Source organism: Manis javanica, chromosome 6 (assembly GCF_040802235.1).
Source record: "Manis javanica isolate MJ-LG chromosome 6, MJ_LKY, whole genome shotgun sequence".
Classification (NCBI taxonomy): Eukaryota; Metazoa; Chordata; class Mammalia; order Pholidota; family Manidae; genus Manis; species Manis javanica.
Window position 1 is genome coordinate 143,542,968 of NC_133161.1, and position 14,849 is coordinate 143,557,816.

A 14,849-nucleotide genomic window follows, 5' to 3' on the forward strand; every position below is an offset into this window, starting at 1 on the left:
CGAGCAGAGTAGAAAGAAATGTTTGTTTTGGTCTTGTGTTCCTGGTCCTGTGTCTAGCCCTCTCTCTGAGGATAGGAAGACAGGGAGAAATCCTAGGAAACTTACCATACACTGACTTCAGGCCATGATGTCTGGGCTATAGGTTCGGCTACCTGACTATAGGTTCGGCTACCGGGCTATAGGTTCGGCTATCGGGCTATAAGTCTCGAAGTGCTACCATGATTTGAATATGAAAACCGCCTATGCCCTTTAGTGTAGTGGATGTGATAATCAAAGCTTTTTTAAGAAGGTAAAACACAAACTCTCATTATATGACCACTGTATAACTCAGTGTTCCATTAACTAAAAAGAAAGCAGCTCATATATTTTAAGAGAATAAAGGTGTTTTGAAACTACCAAACTACCAAGATCTAGCTTTTAACTGGAAAATAAACCCAGGTAGTAGTAGCGCAGTGCACACAGAAGGGGGCTTTTAGGGAGATGAGCAGCACAGGTTTCATGTGATTATTGAAATTTCTGGAACACCTCCTACCGTAACACTCCACTCCCTTGTAACAACAGCCCAAGTCTAATATATAGGTTTCGCTAACACTGAGGTTCTTTTAAATTGAAGATATTTTTCCCCGTTCTTTGCATTTAAATGAACAACTAGATAAAACAAGTATAGTTGACCCTGGAACAACATGGGTTGGAAGTGCACGGGTCCTCTTATATCTGGATTTCTTTCCATTAATATATTGGTAATATTTTTGGAGGTTTGCAACAATTTGAATGAACATTTTCTTTTCTCTAGCTTATTTTATTGTAGGAATAGAGTATATACTACACATAAAAACAGGAGGCTATTAGTAATTAAGTTTTTGAGGAGTCAAAATCACACATGGATTTTTGACTGCATGGGGTTGGCACCCCTAACTCCACGTGTTGTTCAAGGGTCAGCTGTGTAACAGAGGCTAGCAACGACTTTTTCAAAAATAAACAAACATACCACACATACACACACACACGCACACACACCCCTAAGCAACTAGGGTTTACACACACAGAGCCATTATGAAACATGAACTATGGCTGTTAGTAAGAGAGATGTTTACATATTCTCAATTCACTGATCATTTTTCAACTTCTCTACTTTAAGTACTCAGATCCTAGAGTGAAAAAAAAAACAACCAACCAACTTTGGAGAGACACCAATGATATGCTTGGTAATTTCCCATTTATCCCTCATAACAATTCTGTTAAAGCTCAGTATTATCTACCCCAATTTATAGATGAGAAAGTGAAAAGCAGAAGGGCAGGCTGCTCAAGGCCACACAGGAGGTGCGGAGGAGAGCAGGCAGTGGATCCCCTCACCTAAATTCAGGCTGTGTCACCACCAACAGCTCCCCAAGTGTGGTCTGCAAACGGCTGGGTGTTTCAGGGGGTTTAGGAGTCAAAACTATTTCCCTGAATTGACTCTGCCACCATTTGCCTTTCACTACATTAGCGTCTGCTTTGATGGCACAAAAGCCAACAGCGGGGGGGGAAAGCTGCAGCCGGCTTATCCCGCCTCCAGGGCACGCCAAGAATCACCAGGAGCCACTGCTTTCTTCACTGCCACTCCCTGGCAATCCAAACACTGCCAGCATCACTTGGAATGCCTTTGATGAAGCAGAAGAAGTGAACAATCTTACTAAACCTCAACGCTTGAGTGGGCATCTTTTTGCTATTCTGTGATGGAATGGGAATCTGCCTCACACCAAGGTGCCCTGGTGTGTCTGGAGGAACAGCCTTGGAAAATTATTTGAGTTGACAGCTGAACTAGCCAAATTTTTTTTGTCTCAATATCACTTGAATTTGAAAGAATGGCAGGTAAGCAGTGGCTATGCAGGTGTGAATGTCTGGCAGGTATGTCTCACAGATGAACACAGCGAGTCTGTCATTTAAAGAAAAACAACTCTATTTGTTGCCAATGATAAAACTTGAGCTGTCAAGCAAAAATCAGAAGTTTTTGGACATCTGTACCCACCACATGAGAGTTTTCAAAGATCAGCTATCATTAACAAATGCAATTTTCTAAATCTTATATAAAGAAATGAATCAACATTTGAAGACCTGCATAATTCAGTACACCAATAATTTCCAAATAACTACAACTGGGTATTTCAGAATCATGCCTTGGTAAAAGATTCTATTCTTCACACATTTTAAGTATAAAATGGACTGATAGATTTTATCAAAGTATAAAATTTCATTGAAATGGCCTCAGATTCCACATTGCAGCTATCTTTTAAGAAACTGCCTTAAAGTTTCAGTGAAGAATCAAAGAATAATATCCACAATTATCTGCAAAGGTGATTGAAATATTTTCCCTTTTAAAAATATATGTCTGTGCAAGGCTAGATTTTCTTCACATACTTCAACCAAAACATACCACACCAGACTGCATACAGAAGTAGATATGAGAATCTAGCTTTCTTCTACTATGCCAAACATTAAAAAGATTTGAAAAGCTATAAAACATTCTTCTCAATAAATACTTTTGTTGTGGAAATATAGTAATTTTCCATAAGAACATGTACGGGGTTTACTATTACTTTCAATTGAATTAATGTTTTTATTTTTCTCATTCCTCATTAATAAATCCCTCATTTTAATTTCTAATAAATATCAATAGACATAATCTACATGAACATAAGCTCCTCCATAAATAAGATCCTCAGTAATTTTTAAGTGTAAAGTGGTCCTGAGATAAATAGGATTGAGAACCACTGTACTTTTTCATGCTACCTGCCTCTAATATTTAAAATACTGGCAGTAGAAAAAAATTTCTCTGTACAGATACTTCTACAAAAATTTAAAAGATTACCAAGATGTACCCTAATTATTGTCTAGATCAGAATGTGTTCAAGCAGTCCTAACTGTGGTCGCATGTACAAAGAAAGGGATGCACTGACATAAAATGCTGTAGAGGAAAAAATCTGAATTACAGGTAGGTCCAAACACCCAAATCAAATGAGGGGAAATAATAGCATAGAAAGAGAGTTCTACCTACCTCAAATGATTTCAAACCAAGACCTAGGCTGGTGCTCAGGGAATGATGATGTCTCAATAGTAATAAGAGGTGGTAAAACAAACATTCCCTGACAGCAGAAATTGAGGAAGTGTTTTCAGTTAGTAACAAGAATTATATTTGACATTACAGAAAAAAAACAGGAAACACATCTAGCTGTGCATCTGTAATGTTTTATGACATGTGTCATAGTAAGAAGACATCAGGCGCAAATGAAAAGCAACATTTTCATCAGAATCTTCTTATTTTTCAGGTCAGTATTAAAACCCTTGGTGTCCCACTCACTTGGCTTGCAAGAGGACAGCAAGAAGTGGGAGCAACCGCTCACGTGCAAAGACAGGATTTCACTTTCTCCATTCCTATTAGAAGGTGGCCATCTTGGAGCAAGTGAGAATGGTATGAGCGTTTATCTGTTCGACCAGTTACGTTTATAACGAGAGCTAAGAGTGCAAACAGGTTAATTTCTGCAAACCATATTTGAAAATCCTTAATTTTTAAGAGGTTTAACTAAAAGATTCTACAAAATAAAAAAAAACTAAGCATTTTTTGTTCTGCTTAATTTCTGCAAACCATATTTGAATATCCTTAATTTTTAAGAGGTTTAACTAAAAGATTCTACAAAATAAAAAAAAACTAAGCATTTTTTGTTCTGCTTATTAGATACACCAGCCAAACATGCCCTGAATGACTTAAAACTGAAGCAGTAAGCCAAGAATACATCAAATTATACCTCTGTGTCAAAACCAACATACAAAATACCCTCAAACACAGTGAGCCTACAGAGTTAAAATGGGATCCATAAAAGCATAAAATGTTGGTACTTTAGGAGGTCCAGCATTGGGGATAAGAATGGCAATAAAGACATCATACTTTTATTTAGGGTAGCATTAAACCAAAGTTATCTTCAAGTGAACCATAAAAGCTGCCCCATTAATGCCACTAAACTGTATACACTTAAAAGTGGTTACAATGACAAATTACATGTTACATGCATTTTATAATTAAAAATATATATATACCAAAATAATTGAATCATATACTTTAAATGAGTGAATTGTGTAATACGTGGATTTTATCTCAATTAAGCTGTTAAAAAAATGACAGCTCTGCCCCAGAAGCTGGAGCAATGCCAGCTGCCAGTGCCCTCATGAAGTCTACACATCACAGAGACCAACTGGCTGGTCTCACTAGTAAAGATACTCTAATCTGCAAGGGAGATGTTAACAGTCATTGCCAGTAAGATTAATTCAGGCCTCCTTGGCACCTACACTTCTCTAATACAACCTTGTACAAGACAAATCAATAAGAATATAAATAAAAAGTCACATACTTGGTTCCTTTAAGCATATTTAATATTTGAACTCTCATTTTCTATTTTCCCAGACCCCAGAAAACAGAAAGTTTTTAGATGACCAATATTTTGTTCCAGAAACATACAGCCTTATCAGCTAATTCATAGAAGAGCTATTTTACAAAGGTACATCTGGATAATTAGAACAATAAAGTCTTTTAGGCATTTCAAAATGTGATCAGTAAAAATACATGATTATTAATAAAGTTTTTTTAAAGATAGTTCCAGATTTCTTTAAAAGCAATTTCTGTTATAGAGTACATGATTGTATGGTGAACAAGGAAAATAAAATGTTCTAGTAGGAAGAGGCTTATTAAAAATAACCAACAGTGTGCACATTACAGTTATTTCTGCAGTACATCTGCTTAGCCATTGGCACCTGGAAATGGTGAACAGGGCTTCCTTCTAGGAGGTACTTTTTTTCCCACCAATTTATTGTCAAAACCATCAGTACCAGTGGGGAAGGAATAAGGAATGAGGCAAAAGGAACTCTTCTTGAGGAAAGAACAATTTTGCAGATCACTTTGAAAAGGGGTGGAAAGGTCAGACAAAACATGACTTACAAAACAAAAATTGTAATATTTGGAAAAAAAAAAACTAGCCGGCGGAAAGGTAACTGGGCAGGTCCTGCTAATTTTCTATCTTGAGGTCCTCTACACACAGGTCTCAGCGGTGCTGTGATACGTAGGGGAGGAAATATCAAAGTTCTAGCAGCTCAAAATAACATCCTCTGCCACCTTCAGAGAAGACAGTTTCCAGTTTGGAATCTAGAAGCTCCACGCAATACATCAAATTCACCATCAAAAAGGAAAAAAGAGTATGCAACTAAAAGACAATTTACAGGAAGCAAAACAATTTTCTTTAGCTTCTAAAAGGAAGAAAAATTGGGTTTCTCTCCTCTCCTATCACATTAGCTTCCTCCCCCACCTCCAAAAACAAATAAAAAACCTTTTTTAAAGGGACTCACCTTTTGTGTTTTAGGATACAGAAGCCAAAAAAGCTTATGAAATATACCTTCCATGCAGTATTATATAATCGATAGTTACAGTTTAAGGTCTAAAAGCCAAGATAACTCAAGCAGTCCAAGTTAGCTGATTTTAAAGTATGCAAAATATACGGCTTCTAGAGCTGTAATCATGGTTTTAAATTACAGCACTTCGGGGGCTTGCTGATTTACCTTACCTATGTTCTCTCAAAAGGAAGAAGATGCTCCAAATGTAATCGGCCACGTAACAGCAAAGGAGCCTTTAGGCCCACTGGAGAGAGTGCAGGGCCACGGCAGTCGGCTTCAGTACCTAGCACCCAGGTCTCCTGCTCTGGGAAGGCGGCGGCTCTAACTGCCGTGCTTGGAAGATGCCAACTTCTGGACACATAATTTTGAGAAAACAGCTTCGGTGGTAACCAGTCTCACTCAAAGACAGGATGAATACCTAATTCTATCATCCTGAAAGGCAGATTTAGTAACAAATGGAAGGAATTTTAATGGCCAAAATAAAAACGGAAGGTGTGGGAAGCCAAGTTGGGAAGGAGGGAAGAAGTTAAGCAGTTAAGATAAAAGGAACACTCAAAGTTGTGGGATCTTTTCAGTGAGACTTTATTTTAGGGATTTGTTTGAAAATCTAGATATGAATGTATTTTTAAGTACTAGACCTATGGTCAAAGCGTTTTTCCAGTTAGCCCTGTTTTGTTCCAAGGAGAGGTTAAACTGCAGGAAAAGACAAGCAAATTAATTGCTAAGGACAAGATACTGGCTGAGCTATAAGAGAAATCAAAACCAAGCTACAGAACTTCTTAAATGAGTGCTAGAGAATTATGCAATTACCCTGTACTGTCTAAAGTTCAGAGGAAAGTTCTCTTTGTATTTACCTTTCTCCTGATTAACTGCCTGCTGACGGTACTAGTATGGAGAGGTTACCAGTGTGTAACCCTTTAGTTGGGAGTGACCACATTATTTCCAGCAGCACAATGTCACCATTTGGTTTCTATTTGCTTCCCTTAAGAGATAATAGAAAGTTCAAGTTCCAAGCTCACTTATATATTAGCTTCTGCTTCTAAAATTTTTAATCCCATTCTGATTTAATTTATACTTGGTCTATGACTCAAAATATAATTCTAATTTATAGATAAGGTCGAGCAATCCAAGTTGGTCTACTGAAAAACATAGATCAGTTTTGAAAAGACAGAAACAAGAATCTGGACACAGATGAGCTTGTTAAGTTGTAGTGGTGTTTATAAAAGTAGCTGGGAATCCTGACCCCTTGTGATGAGGGAACAAAAAAAAAAGGAAGTCCAGTATTTTGGACTGTAGGGAAGAATAAAATTACATCCTGACCACCCATAGGGTTCAGGGGGCACTACAGAAAGATACCAGCAGTGGATGAACTCCTTGCATATTAACAGAATTTTAAGATTTGACAAATGATTTAGTTTTAGTTGGCAAAGATACTCCAAAACATATACACCTGATGCACAAAGAAAACCAGAGAAAGCCAATTGCAACTGATGGAGTTCTCAAGTTTTTACAATGTTATAATTCTGAAACATGTTGTGTAGGGTGCTGCCAATACTATTATTCATCCTAGAGCAGGCGGTTACCAACACCTTGCCCGCAGTATCCAGTGTACGTTCTGGTCTGCAATTTTTAAGGTCAGTCATGCACCAGTGCGGAAAGAGCCCCAGCAGTGGAGCCGGAAGTGCTTCTGCAGCTGGGCGCAGCTCCGCCTGCCCCACCACGGCGCTCCCCACTCCACCCTTGGCTCCCCTTTTAACTCAAAGAGCCCTTTGGCACCATCAGTGCAAAAATTAGAGTCAAACCTCCAGGTACTAAAACTTTACTGGCCTTATAATCAGCAGTACCCGTGGCTAATGACAGCCATTGTTCAACTCAGTAGTGATTCAGTTAGATAACCTGCCCAAAACAAACTGTTTTACCCGCCCCCATCCCCCCCTTCCTTAGCATCCCCCACCCCTGCCACCGTCGTCGCAGCATCTCCACTTGTTTGCTTTTACGTCCTGCTCAATCTGCAGGGATAATTTTACACAAGTGCTGAAGTCTAATGTATAATTACAAAAATGAAGCAATACCATGAATAACAAATTTATAGTCAAGAAAATAAAATTTGCTTTCCTCTCCCTCCCAAATCCCAACCCTCAATAGAAAAGAAAACAATAGAAGAATACACACCCATTTTCAAGTGCCTGTTATTTAGTACACTGAGGATTTCTGTTAATTGGGGGTTGATCCCAGCAACACAGAGGAGGTGCTGGCTTCAGGCAGGAGGAAGCCCACCTGACCTCTGCCCACCTGGGCAGCACACAGCGCACAGGAGCCATAGGCACACTATGTCTTCGAGGTGACCCTCAAAGAAGCAGCCCGCCAGACGGCAGAGGGCCTGGAATAGTTCGGGGAAAGCTAGATGCTCCTCGTCCTCCTCTACCCAACCTCCTAACAGCCCTTCCTGACCTCTGTGCTTCAGGAGCGACTGATCCTTGGGTGCGTACGAAATACAAAGCGCTAAAACTCTCGCTACTCAATTCAAACAAAACATGGCAAAATAAAAATTTAAATGTGCTTTCAAATACGGAATGAAGTCAAATAAATACATTTGATTTTCTCTTTTTCTTAAGTCTAAGTAAAATTTCATATCCTACACCCAAAGCTCTATACATTTGGTTTTTGTTCTGAATCAAAAATGAATTTCTAATAGTGAGGAGAGCAGAGCGAGAGAATGGTGTTCTCTCCCTGACAGATCAGTCAGCTGCCAGACTGTGAAGAACTAGTCCCGTTCTGGGCACCCTGGGGCATGGCTGACCCCAGAGGGCTCACGGGCAGGTCCTCTGTCACGCATTCTCTCTGTGTCCACACTGGAGCCAGGATGTGGTGATACAGTGGCCGACGCTCAAAATCCAGCAACCTTCAGTCCCCCTCCAGGACATGCAGCTCTTAACTTTTATCTGGGAAGAACAAAGATAGGTGGAGATCAAATTAAGAACAAACTGACACTTAGAGAGCCCCTGTGGAATCTGTGGGCGTGGTTAGAGCTTTGTTTCTGGGCCAGAATCACCTCACCCCAAAGTATAAAACCGATGAATGCAGATGGCTGCACTGAACACAGAGCCATGTCCAGTCAGGGAGAGACACTGCTTGCCCTGCAGGGGACACAAAAGGACAGCGAGACCTGAGGGGGACTCGGCCCCCAGAAGCCCTGCAGGTCTCAGGTGGAACCCAGGGTCTACCGTGCTCACTGCCTCTCCGCCTCCAGTTTCTGCAAAGGCGAGGAATGACAGAGAGGGGACACGGCATGGGAAGCGGCAACCGCAGCCCTCTTAGGACAGAAGAGCCAGGTCGGCAGACAACAGCCTCTGCCTGACACAGGATGCTTGGAGACAAGTAGTTTTTTAAAGACAGCCAAGAAAAATGGAATTTCAGAAGGTTTCCACTTTCAAGAATGATAAGTCATTTCATCCAGTGTATGCTCAGGCAGGATGATTCCAGAATCTGGAATCCACAGTTTTCACATACCTGAGTGTTTGTCTGTGGGGGCGGACCCAGCCAGCCTTTGGCAAAGAATGGTGTAGCTTTCTTCCACCTTCTGTAAAATAAAGCCCATAGGTTTGTCATTTGAACATCATAAAAAAAATTTTTATATGACATGTACATGCTTTCAAATGTCAGTGTCATCATCAGCAAAAATTTTGTTAATAGGGGAAACGAACAAATTTCGTTCTTTTTACTGTTTCTCCCTTGAGTGAGTAACATAAAACTTTCTCACATAAAAAGAAGGTAAAGGAGAGAGTGACCCTCCCATCCCCACGGTCACCCTGAAAATGGTCCTGCATGTGGCAGGAACTATGCTGAAGCCAACCCGCCCATTAAGGGGCACTCAGGTATGTCCTCTCATCCACCACAGGATGACACTACCTACAATCACATGGAAGAGGGGAAACCCTATCATACGAGGTTAGAGGACAAACTAAGGGAAACCAGTCTTTGGCTAAAAGGCCAAGAACACTTACTTCTCTCCCTAAAGCCTCTAAACTAAACCATGTCCTGAGAAAACATTTGTGATCTAGCAGCTATATCTATGAAATGCAAACTTTAGGATAGAGCCCTTTTCTCAGAAATTACCACACAAGTCAGTTTTGAGGTAGCAGCTAATAAAGTGGTATCTTCAATTATCAATTTACAAGAATCCCATCCATGCCTAGGTTTTAGATTGCAGGAGCCACTGCAGCCAATTTCTGTGTCATGGCATCTGGGAAAGTACCAGCCTCACCTAACAATTCACAGATAACCAACAGGGCCCAGCAAGCAACAGTATCTCCCATCCTAGATCCTCATGACACACACCCACTGAGACAGCTTGCTGTTCACATTTGCTCATGGACGTCAGCCAATCACCCAGATCATAAGTAGGTTCTTAAACTTGGAAACCCCTACGAACACACAACTTTTAGAGCTACAACTTGTTCTGCTCCTGTGATCTGTAACCAGGTAAGACAATGCTGACTGAAGCTTTTCATCAGGTCATTCATGATGGGCAGTGGTCAAGGAAAACATACCATCTAGAACCTGATCAAGTCTATCAACATGAGCATTTTAATCACTCTGCGCTTCCTCTCTGTTCAATGTGTTTCTTATAACCAAGTCCCATGGATGCTGAAGTCTGAAGTACCTTTAAGTGTTCAAGGTCAGCCTCAATCTTACGAATGAACTCCATGATCTGGCTTTGTGAATCTGCACAGGAGGGACTCTGGATCTCAAAACAGGAATCCTCCAGAGCTCCCCAGCGCTGCTGGACCAGGAATTCTGGGGCGAACGGTGAAACTGCCCCATCAGAGTGAGCATTCTGGGGAGAATGTGGCTGCTGGTGGGCAGAGTCTGCCGAGGGGATGCCTGTCATGGGCTGCGGGGGCAGCGAGGCAGCAACCTCCTCATCTGTGGAGCTCTCCTGCACGGCGTCATAGCCATCAAGGATCAGATAGTTTCCTGGCGACAGAGACACAACAGATTGATGAGGTTAGTGCCGCCATCACCACACTGGGAAGTGGATATGGGGTGCCATGCTGGCAACTTTAAAAGCTACTCAAGAGGGTAAAAAGCCATTAGTTCCCAGGTTCTCAAGTTCAGTTTTAAGGACATCAGACGTTTCTCATTTCAGGTTAAAGCTAAACTTAGCAAAGTTCCATAGTAATTTTGGAATAATTTCATCAGTTAGCATTTTAAAAGCTAAAAGCTGAAAACTGCAGTCCCTATATGATCTCGCCATCACTTCCCCTGCCAAATGCCTCTCTTTCCACACCCCCTTAGCATTCTTCACCCACAGACGGCTTGCTCTTGCCCTGCAGCCTGCGCACTGTGCCCCCGTGATGCAGCGCTCTGCTTCCTGGTGCCCTAGCTTCTCCCTCACTTGGGTCTCTGCTTAGATGTTACCTCGTTAGGGCCCTTCTCCCTAATCGCCCTGTCTGCCCCATTCATCTCCAACCCTTAGTCTGACTTATCTTTCCTCCTAATTCTTACTATCTGACATCTGTTTATCTACTTACTACCATGCCTTTCCTCTACTAGTACTTAAGTCTCATGAAAATAGTAGCTTTTTTCTGTGTTTTATTCAATGCTATGTCTCTCAGCACCTAGGATGGAGGCTGGCACAGAGTAGATTCAGTAATTATTTTTTGCATGAATCACACACATACACACAATAATGCTTGGATACCAAACAACATCCATTAACACACACGACAGTTAACAATGATCAAAATAGAAGTTTAAATATGAAAGAAACTTGCCTGAGATGCGCAAATCTTTCTCTTCCTTTTTAACTGCTCCCTCGCCTTCTGATGGATTATCATCACTATGTGCTTCACGGGCATCAAAAAAGTGCTCTCCACTCTCATCAAGACCCCCTTCCGGCTCTGCAGGAGGCATCTCCGGGGTCACACTCATGTGGTCCATCACTAAAACAGTACTTGCCTGGCTCTCTTGGAATGCCAGTCCTACTGAATCCCGTGGAGCAGAAGATTCAGTTGAAGTCCGTGGACTGTAACAAGTTGAAATGTCCCCAGTTCCAGTTCTACAGGGCATCTGCCCTTCACCAGGATGACAGGCTTTAACATTCTCAGAGTTCTGGGTCCCACTGTCTGCCTGCACCCCCGGAGAGGCTGTCCTGTATCTTGGGGAGTATGGCCAGTCTCCCTGGGTGCTCTTCTCAGTCAAACCCAGATGTCGTACCAGCAACTGCTTCAACAAACCCACTAAAAGATTAGGAAGAGGGAAAAACACACATTCACAACTCTCACTCTGGACTGCCAATATTAAATTAGTGGAATTATCAATTATCTCTAAAAGTAAGCACCTTTTTAGTAACATACAATCAAAATATGCATTGTATTCAATCGTTTCTTCTTTTGTTGAAAAATGAAATAAAGGACCATGTAGAGAAGATTTAATATTAAACTAAACTTGAAAAGATCAAAGCATTTTTAAAGGAGAGGTACTCTTATTTAGAACTGCTAAGTAACCAATACTGTGCCTACTTCTATTTTTTATGTCTTCCATGTAACTGGAATAATACTCCAAAGGTACTTCTTAAAAGGATGTTAAGCTAGACAAAAATCCTGAAAGTCTGCTTTTCCAGAAGCAGGCTCTATGCAAACAGGCATTATTTTTCTAATTTTATTAGATATAGAAAACATGTATTTCATCATTTAAAATAATCCAAAGCATCTCTTTAAATGGCAAAGAAGACAATAAAACTGCCTTGTAATAAAATTTAATTGCAATGATTTGGTAGAATGCATGATTTCAAGGGATAAGAAAATATTTATTAGCTTTTAAAAAAAATGACCTTACTAGTGGCACAGCTTCCTTAGGTCATTGAAAATAGAACCAATTTAATTTTAAATGGGCAAGTGTATCCTGTGAGGTATTTCATGCAGTGATAGAGGTACTGGGACAATGTCAAACCATCAGAATACATTTTAACTGTTAATTCAGCAGAATCTAGAACAAATTAGATCTTGGAGAACTTGACCAATTCCCTAGTTTCAACTCAGGTTTAATTTCTACCTTCTGCTTCTTCAGGAAAACAGTCTCCACATTGGTCTCAGTTTTTCACCCTCTGTCTTCCTGTTCGACATTCACTTCCTGAGAGATGCTAAAAATTCTTATAGCTTTGATACACAAATCCATCCCTCTCCCTAACCTTTCTCCAAATTTCCAGACTTAAAACCTCAACTTTTCTACTCATCACTTCCTCTTAAATGGCTTGCCATTCATTATCTTAATCTCAACATTTTAAAATTGAGCTGGCAAATAAAAAAAGGAAATAAAGAAATTGTAGCAGTGGGCAGTGGTGGTCCTTTCTGACTTTTACTTCTGACAAGAACAGTGAAATTATCTCTAAATATTCCCTTTCCTTTGTCCTCACATCCAAACAAGTCAATTGTTTTATGCTCTCACTTTATTTTTATTCCTGACACTATTCTAGTCTAAATCCTTCTAGTCTCAAGCCCAGACCACTAACACAGCCTGACTGTAACTACACCACTCCAAAAGCTTTTTCCATTCAAATCCTTCCACAGCTCTCAGCCAGATCCATCCTTTCTCACCAGCCATACCCTAGCTCAGCGACTTCAGATGGGTCTCTGCAGCTGCAGCCATCATTCTCTGCCTTTCTGCCAATACACCTGAGGGGTATGATGCATCCCATTTGCAGCAGAAATTCTCAGCCAGGCTAGGGACGGAGGGGAGAGCTAACAGCAGCAGGGACCCACCTATTCGTGTGTGTGTGTGTGTGTGTGTGTGTGTGAATGATGGGCCGTGGTGGAGCATCCTACAACCTCCCAAGACAATCAGCATATTTCAGTTTGATAAAGCCCTCAATACACTGTGATGTCCACCCTTAAGACTGGAAGGACCCAATAAGGTACTCCAGGTTCACAAGAACTGGGCTCAAAGACATGTCTTCTGCCTTTCCAACCTTTCCCCATGAGCCCTTCCACTTCCACGGTCTACCACAGGCCCAGTGATCTACTCGCTGCTCTTGAACTAGCCTCAGAGTTTTCTGCCTCTGTGCTTTTAGTCCTACACTATTCCTGTCTGACTGACTTCTATTCTTCAATATGCCTACATGAATCTTACCTACCCTTCAAGGCCATAATCACATCTGTCTTGTTTTCTAATGCCCCCTTTTTCTGGTCCCCACAACCAGACCAATTTCTATATACTTGTATTGTTTGTTACTTAAAAAGGTGAGGGAAGGTTTTCTGTCATCTTTCCAACTAAACTGCAGAATTCATGAAAGTAAAAGTCATAATTTATACTTCTTTAGATCCTCCATAATGGCTGCATAGCACACTACACGACTCTGGCACTCAATAAATATCTGTGTTAACGTCTGAATAAAGCTTACAGTTCCTTAGTGCATCCAATGCCCACCGTTCTTCTGAGAGAGGCAAGTGTGGATCTGGGACGGCGATCTGGTAACTCACTGCCGCTTCCTTTAGAGTCCCGTCTGCATGCTGCTCCTTTGCAAACTGTCTCTCGGCTGCAGAGAGATCATCGAGCTCCGACTCCCCAGAGGCGCCCAGTGAGCGCGGCTGAGGCTTTGATGGTATTGAAGGAGCCTCTAATCCCAAACCTCTGTCTGTTCAATGAAACAGAAAAAGAAGAAAATTACCTTAAGCAAAACTTTCAACTTTTAACATGAAGCATTCAGGAAATACTTGGGGGAAAAAAAAAACCACATGAGCTACAGAAATCATCTGTTAAGTCAAATACACGGCACTTAGAGCAGTGTTATGATGGCACTCAGAAGGCTACTACTGAGGTTTGTTTAAGTAAATAGCTGATGCCAGAACCTGCATAAACCAAGAGTTAAAGTTTCTTTGCCTTTAATGAGTGACATACAGACAACATTCTTCCAGGTACATGTAACAGATCAGTTTACCTGGGTTCTGCAGACCAGTAACTGAAATGCCATGATGTTCCACTTTTAATTTTGGAGGCTCTTCTTCATCATTGTCTCCTCTATAGAAGAAAGAAAACAATCTTTCAGCTTTATTAGGAGCCTAACATCACTGCAACAAAATGAGAATTATCCATTCCTTTTCTGACCAAGACACACAGTCCGTCCTCCTACAGTGCAAAGGCAAGGCACACTCACTCGCAAGGTGGGGACGGCGGTAACGGAATCGGCTTCGTGGATTGCTCCTTCACCGAGGCGGCCATCCGGCAGATCAGGTCCTGCCAGCTGCAGGAAGTTAGGAAAGAAGGCGCAGTACAAAAGGGACAGGAAGAAGAAAGGGCCTTTAAATACATTGGAAAGCAAAAATGAAAACAAAAACAAACCAGAAACCAAAGCTAACCAACCGACAAAAATCCCTGCTTCTGCCAGGAAAATCTCTATTTTGGCAACATACTATTCAGTAGAGATTATAAAAACT

General features: G+C 41.1%; 1 protein-coding gene across 3 annotated transcripts in view; it reads right to left on the bottom strand.

Moving 5' to 3' along the window:
* Positions 1-4,386: 4,386 nt before the first annotated feature.
* Positions 4,387-14,849, bottom strand: part of ARHGEF12 (Rho guanine nucleotide exchange factor 12) — a 138,137-nt gene continuing 127,674 nt past the window's right edge. For all 3 annotated transcript variants that reach the window (XM_073239597.1, XM_036992668.2, XM_036992667.2), the window contains 7 exons: positions 14,570-14,656; positions 14,354-14,433; positions 13,817-14,050; positions 11,193-11,657; positions 10,079-10,392; positions 8,926-8,995; positions 4,387-8,357 (listed from right to left, as the gene is read on the bottom strand). In XM_073239597.1, coding sequence (XP_073095698.1) covers positions 8,347-8,357; positions 8,926-8,995; positions 10,079-10,392; positions 11,193-11,657; positions 13,817-14,050; positions 14,354-14,433; positions 14,570-14,656 — 1,261 coding nt within the window. In that variant the 3' untranslated portion in view covers positions 4,387-8,346. The remainder of the gene's footprint in view (positions 8,358-8,925; positions 8,996-10,078; positions 10,393-11,192; positions 11,658-13,816; positions 14,051-14,353; positions 14,434-14,569; positions 14,657-14,849) is intronic.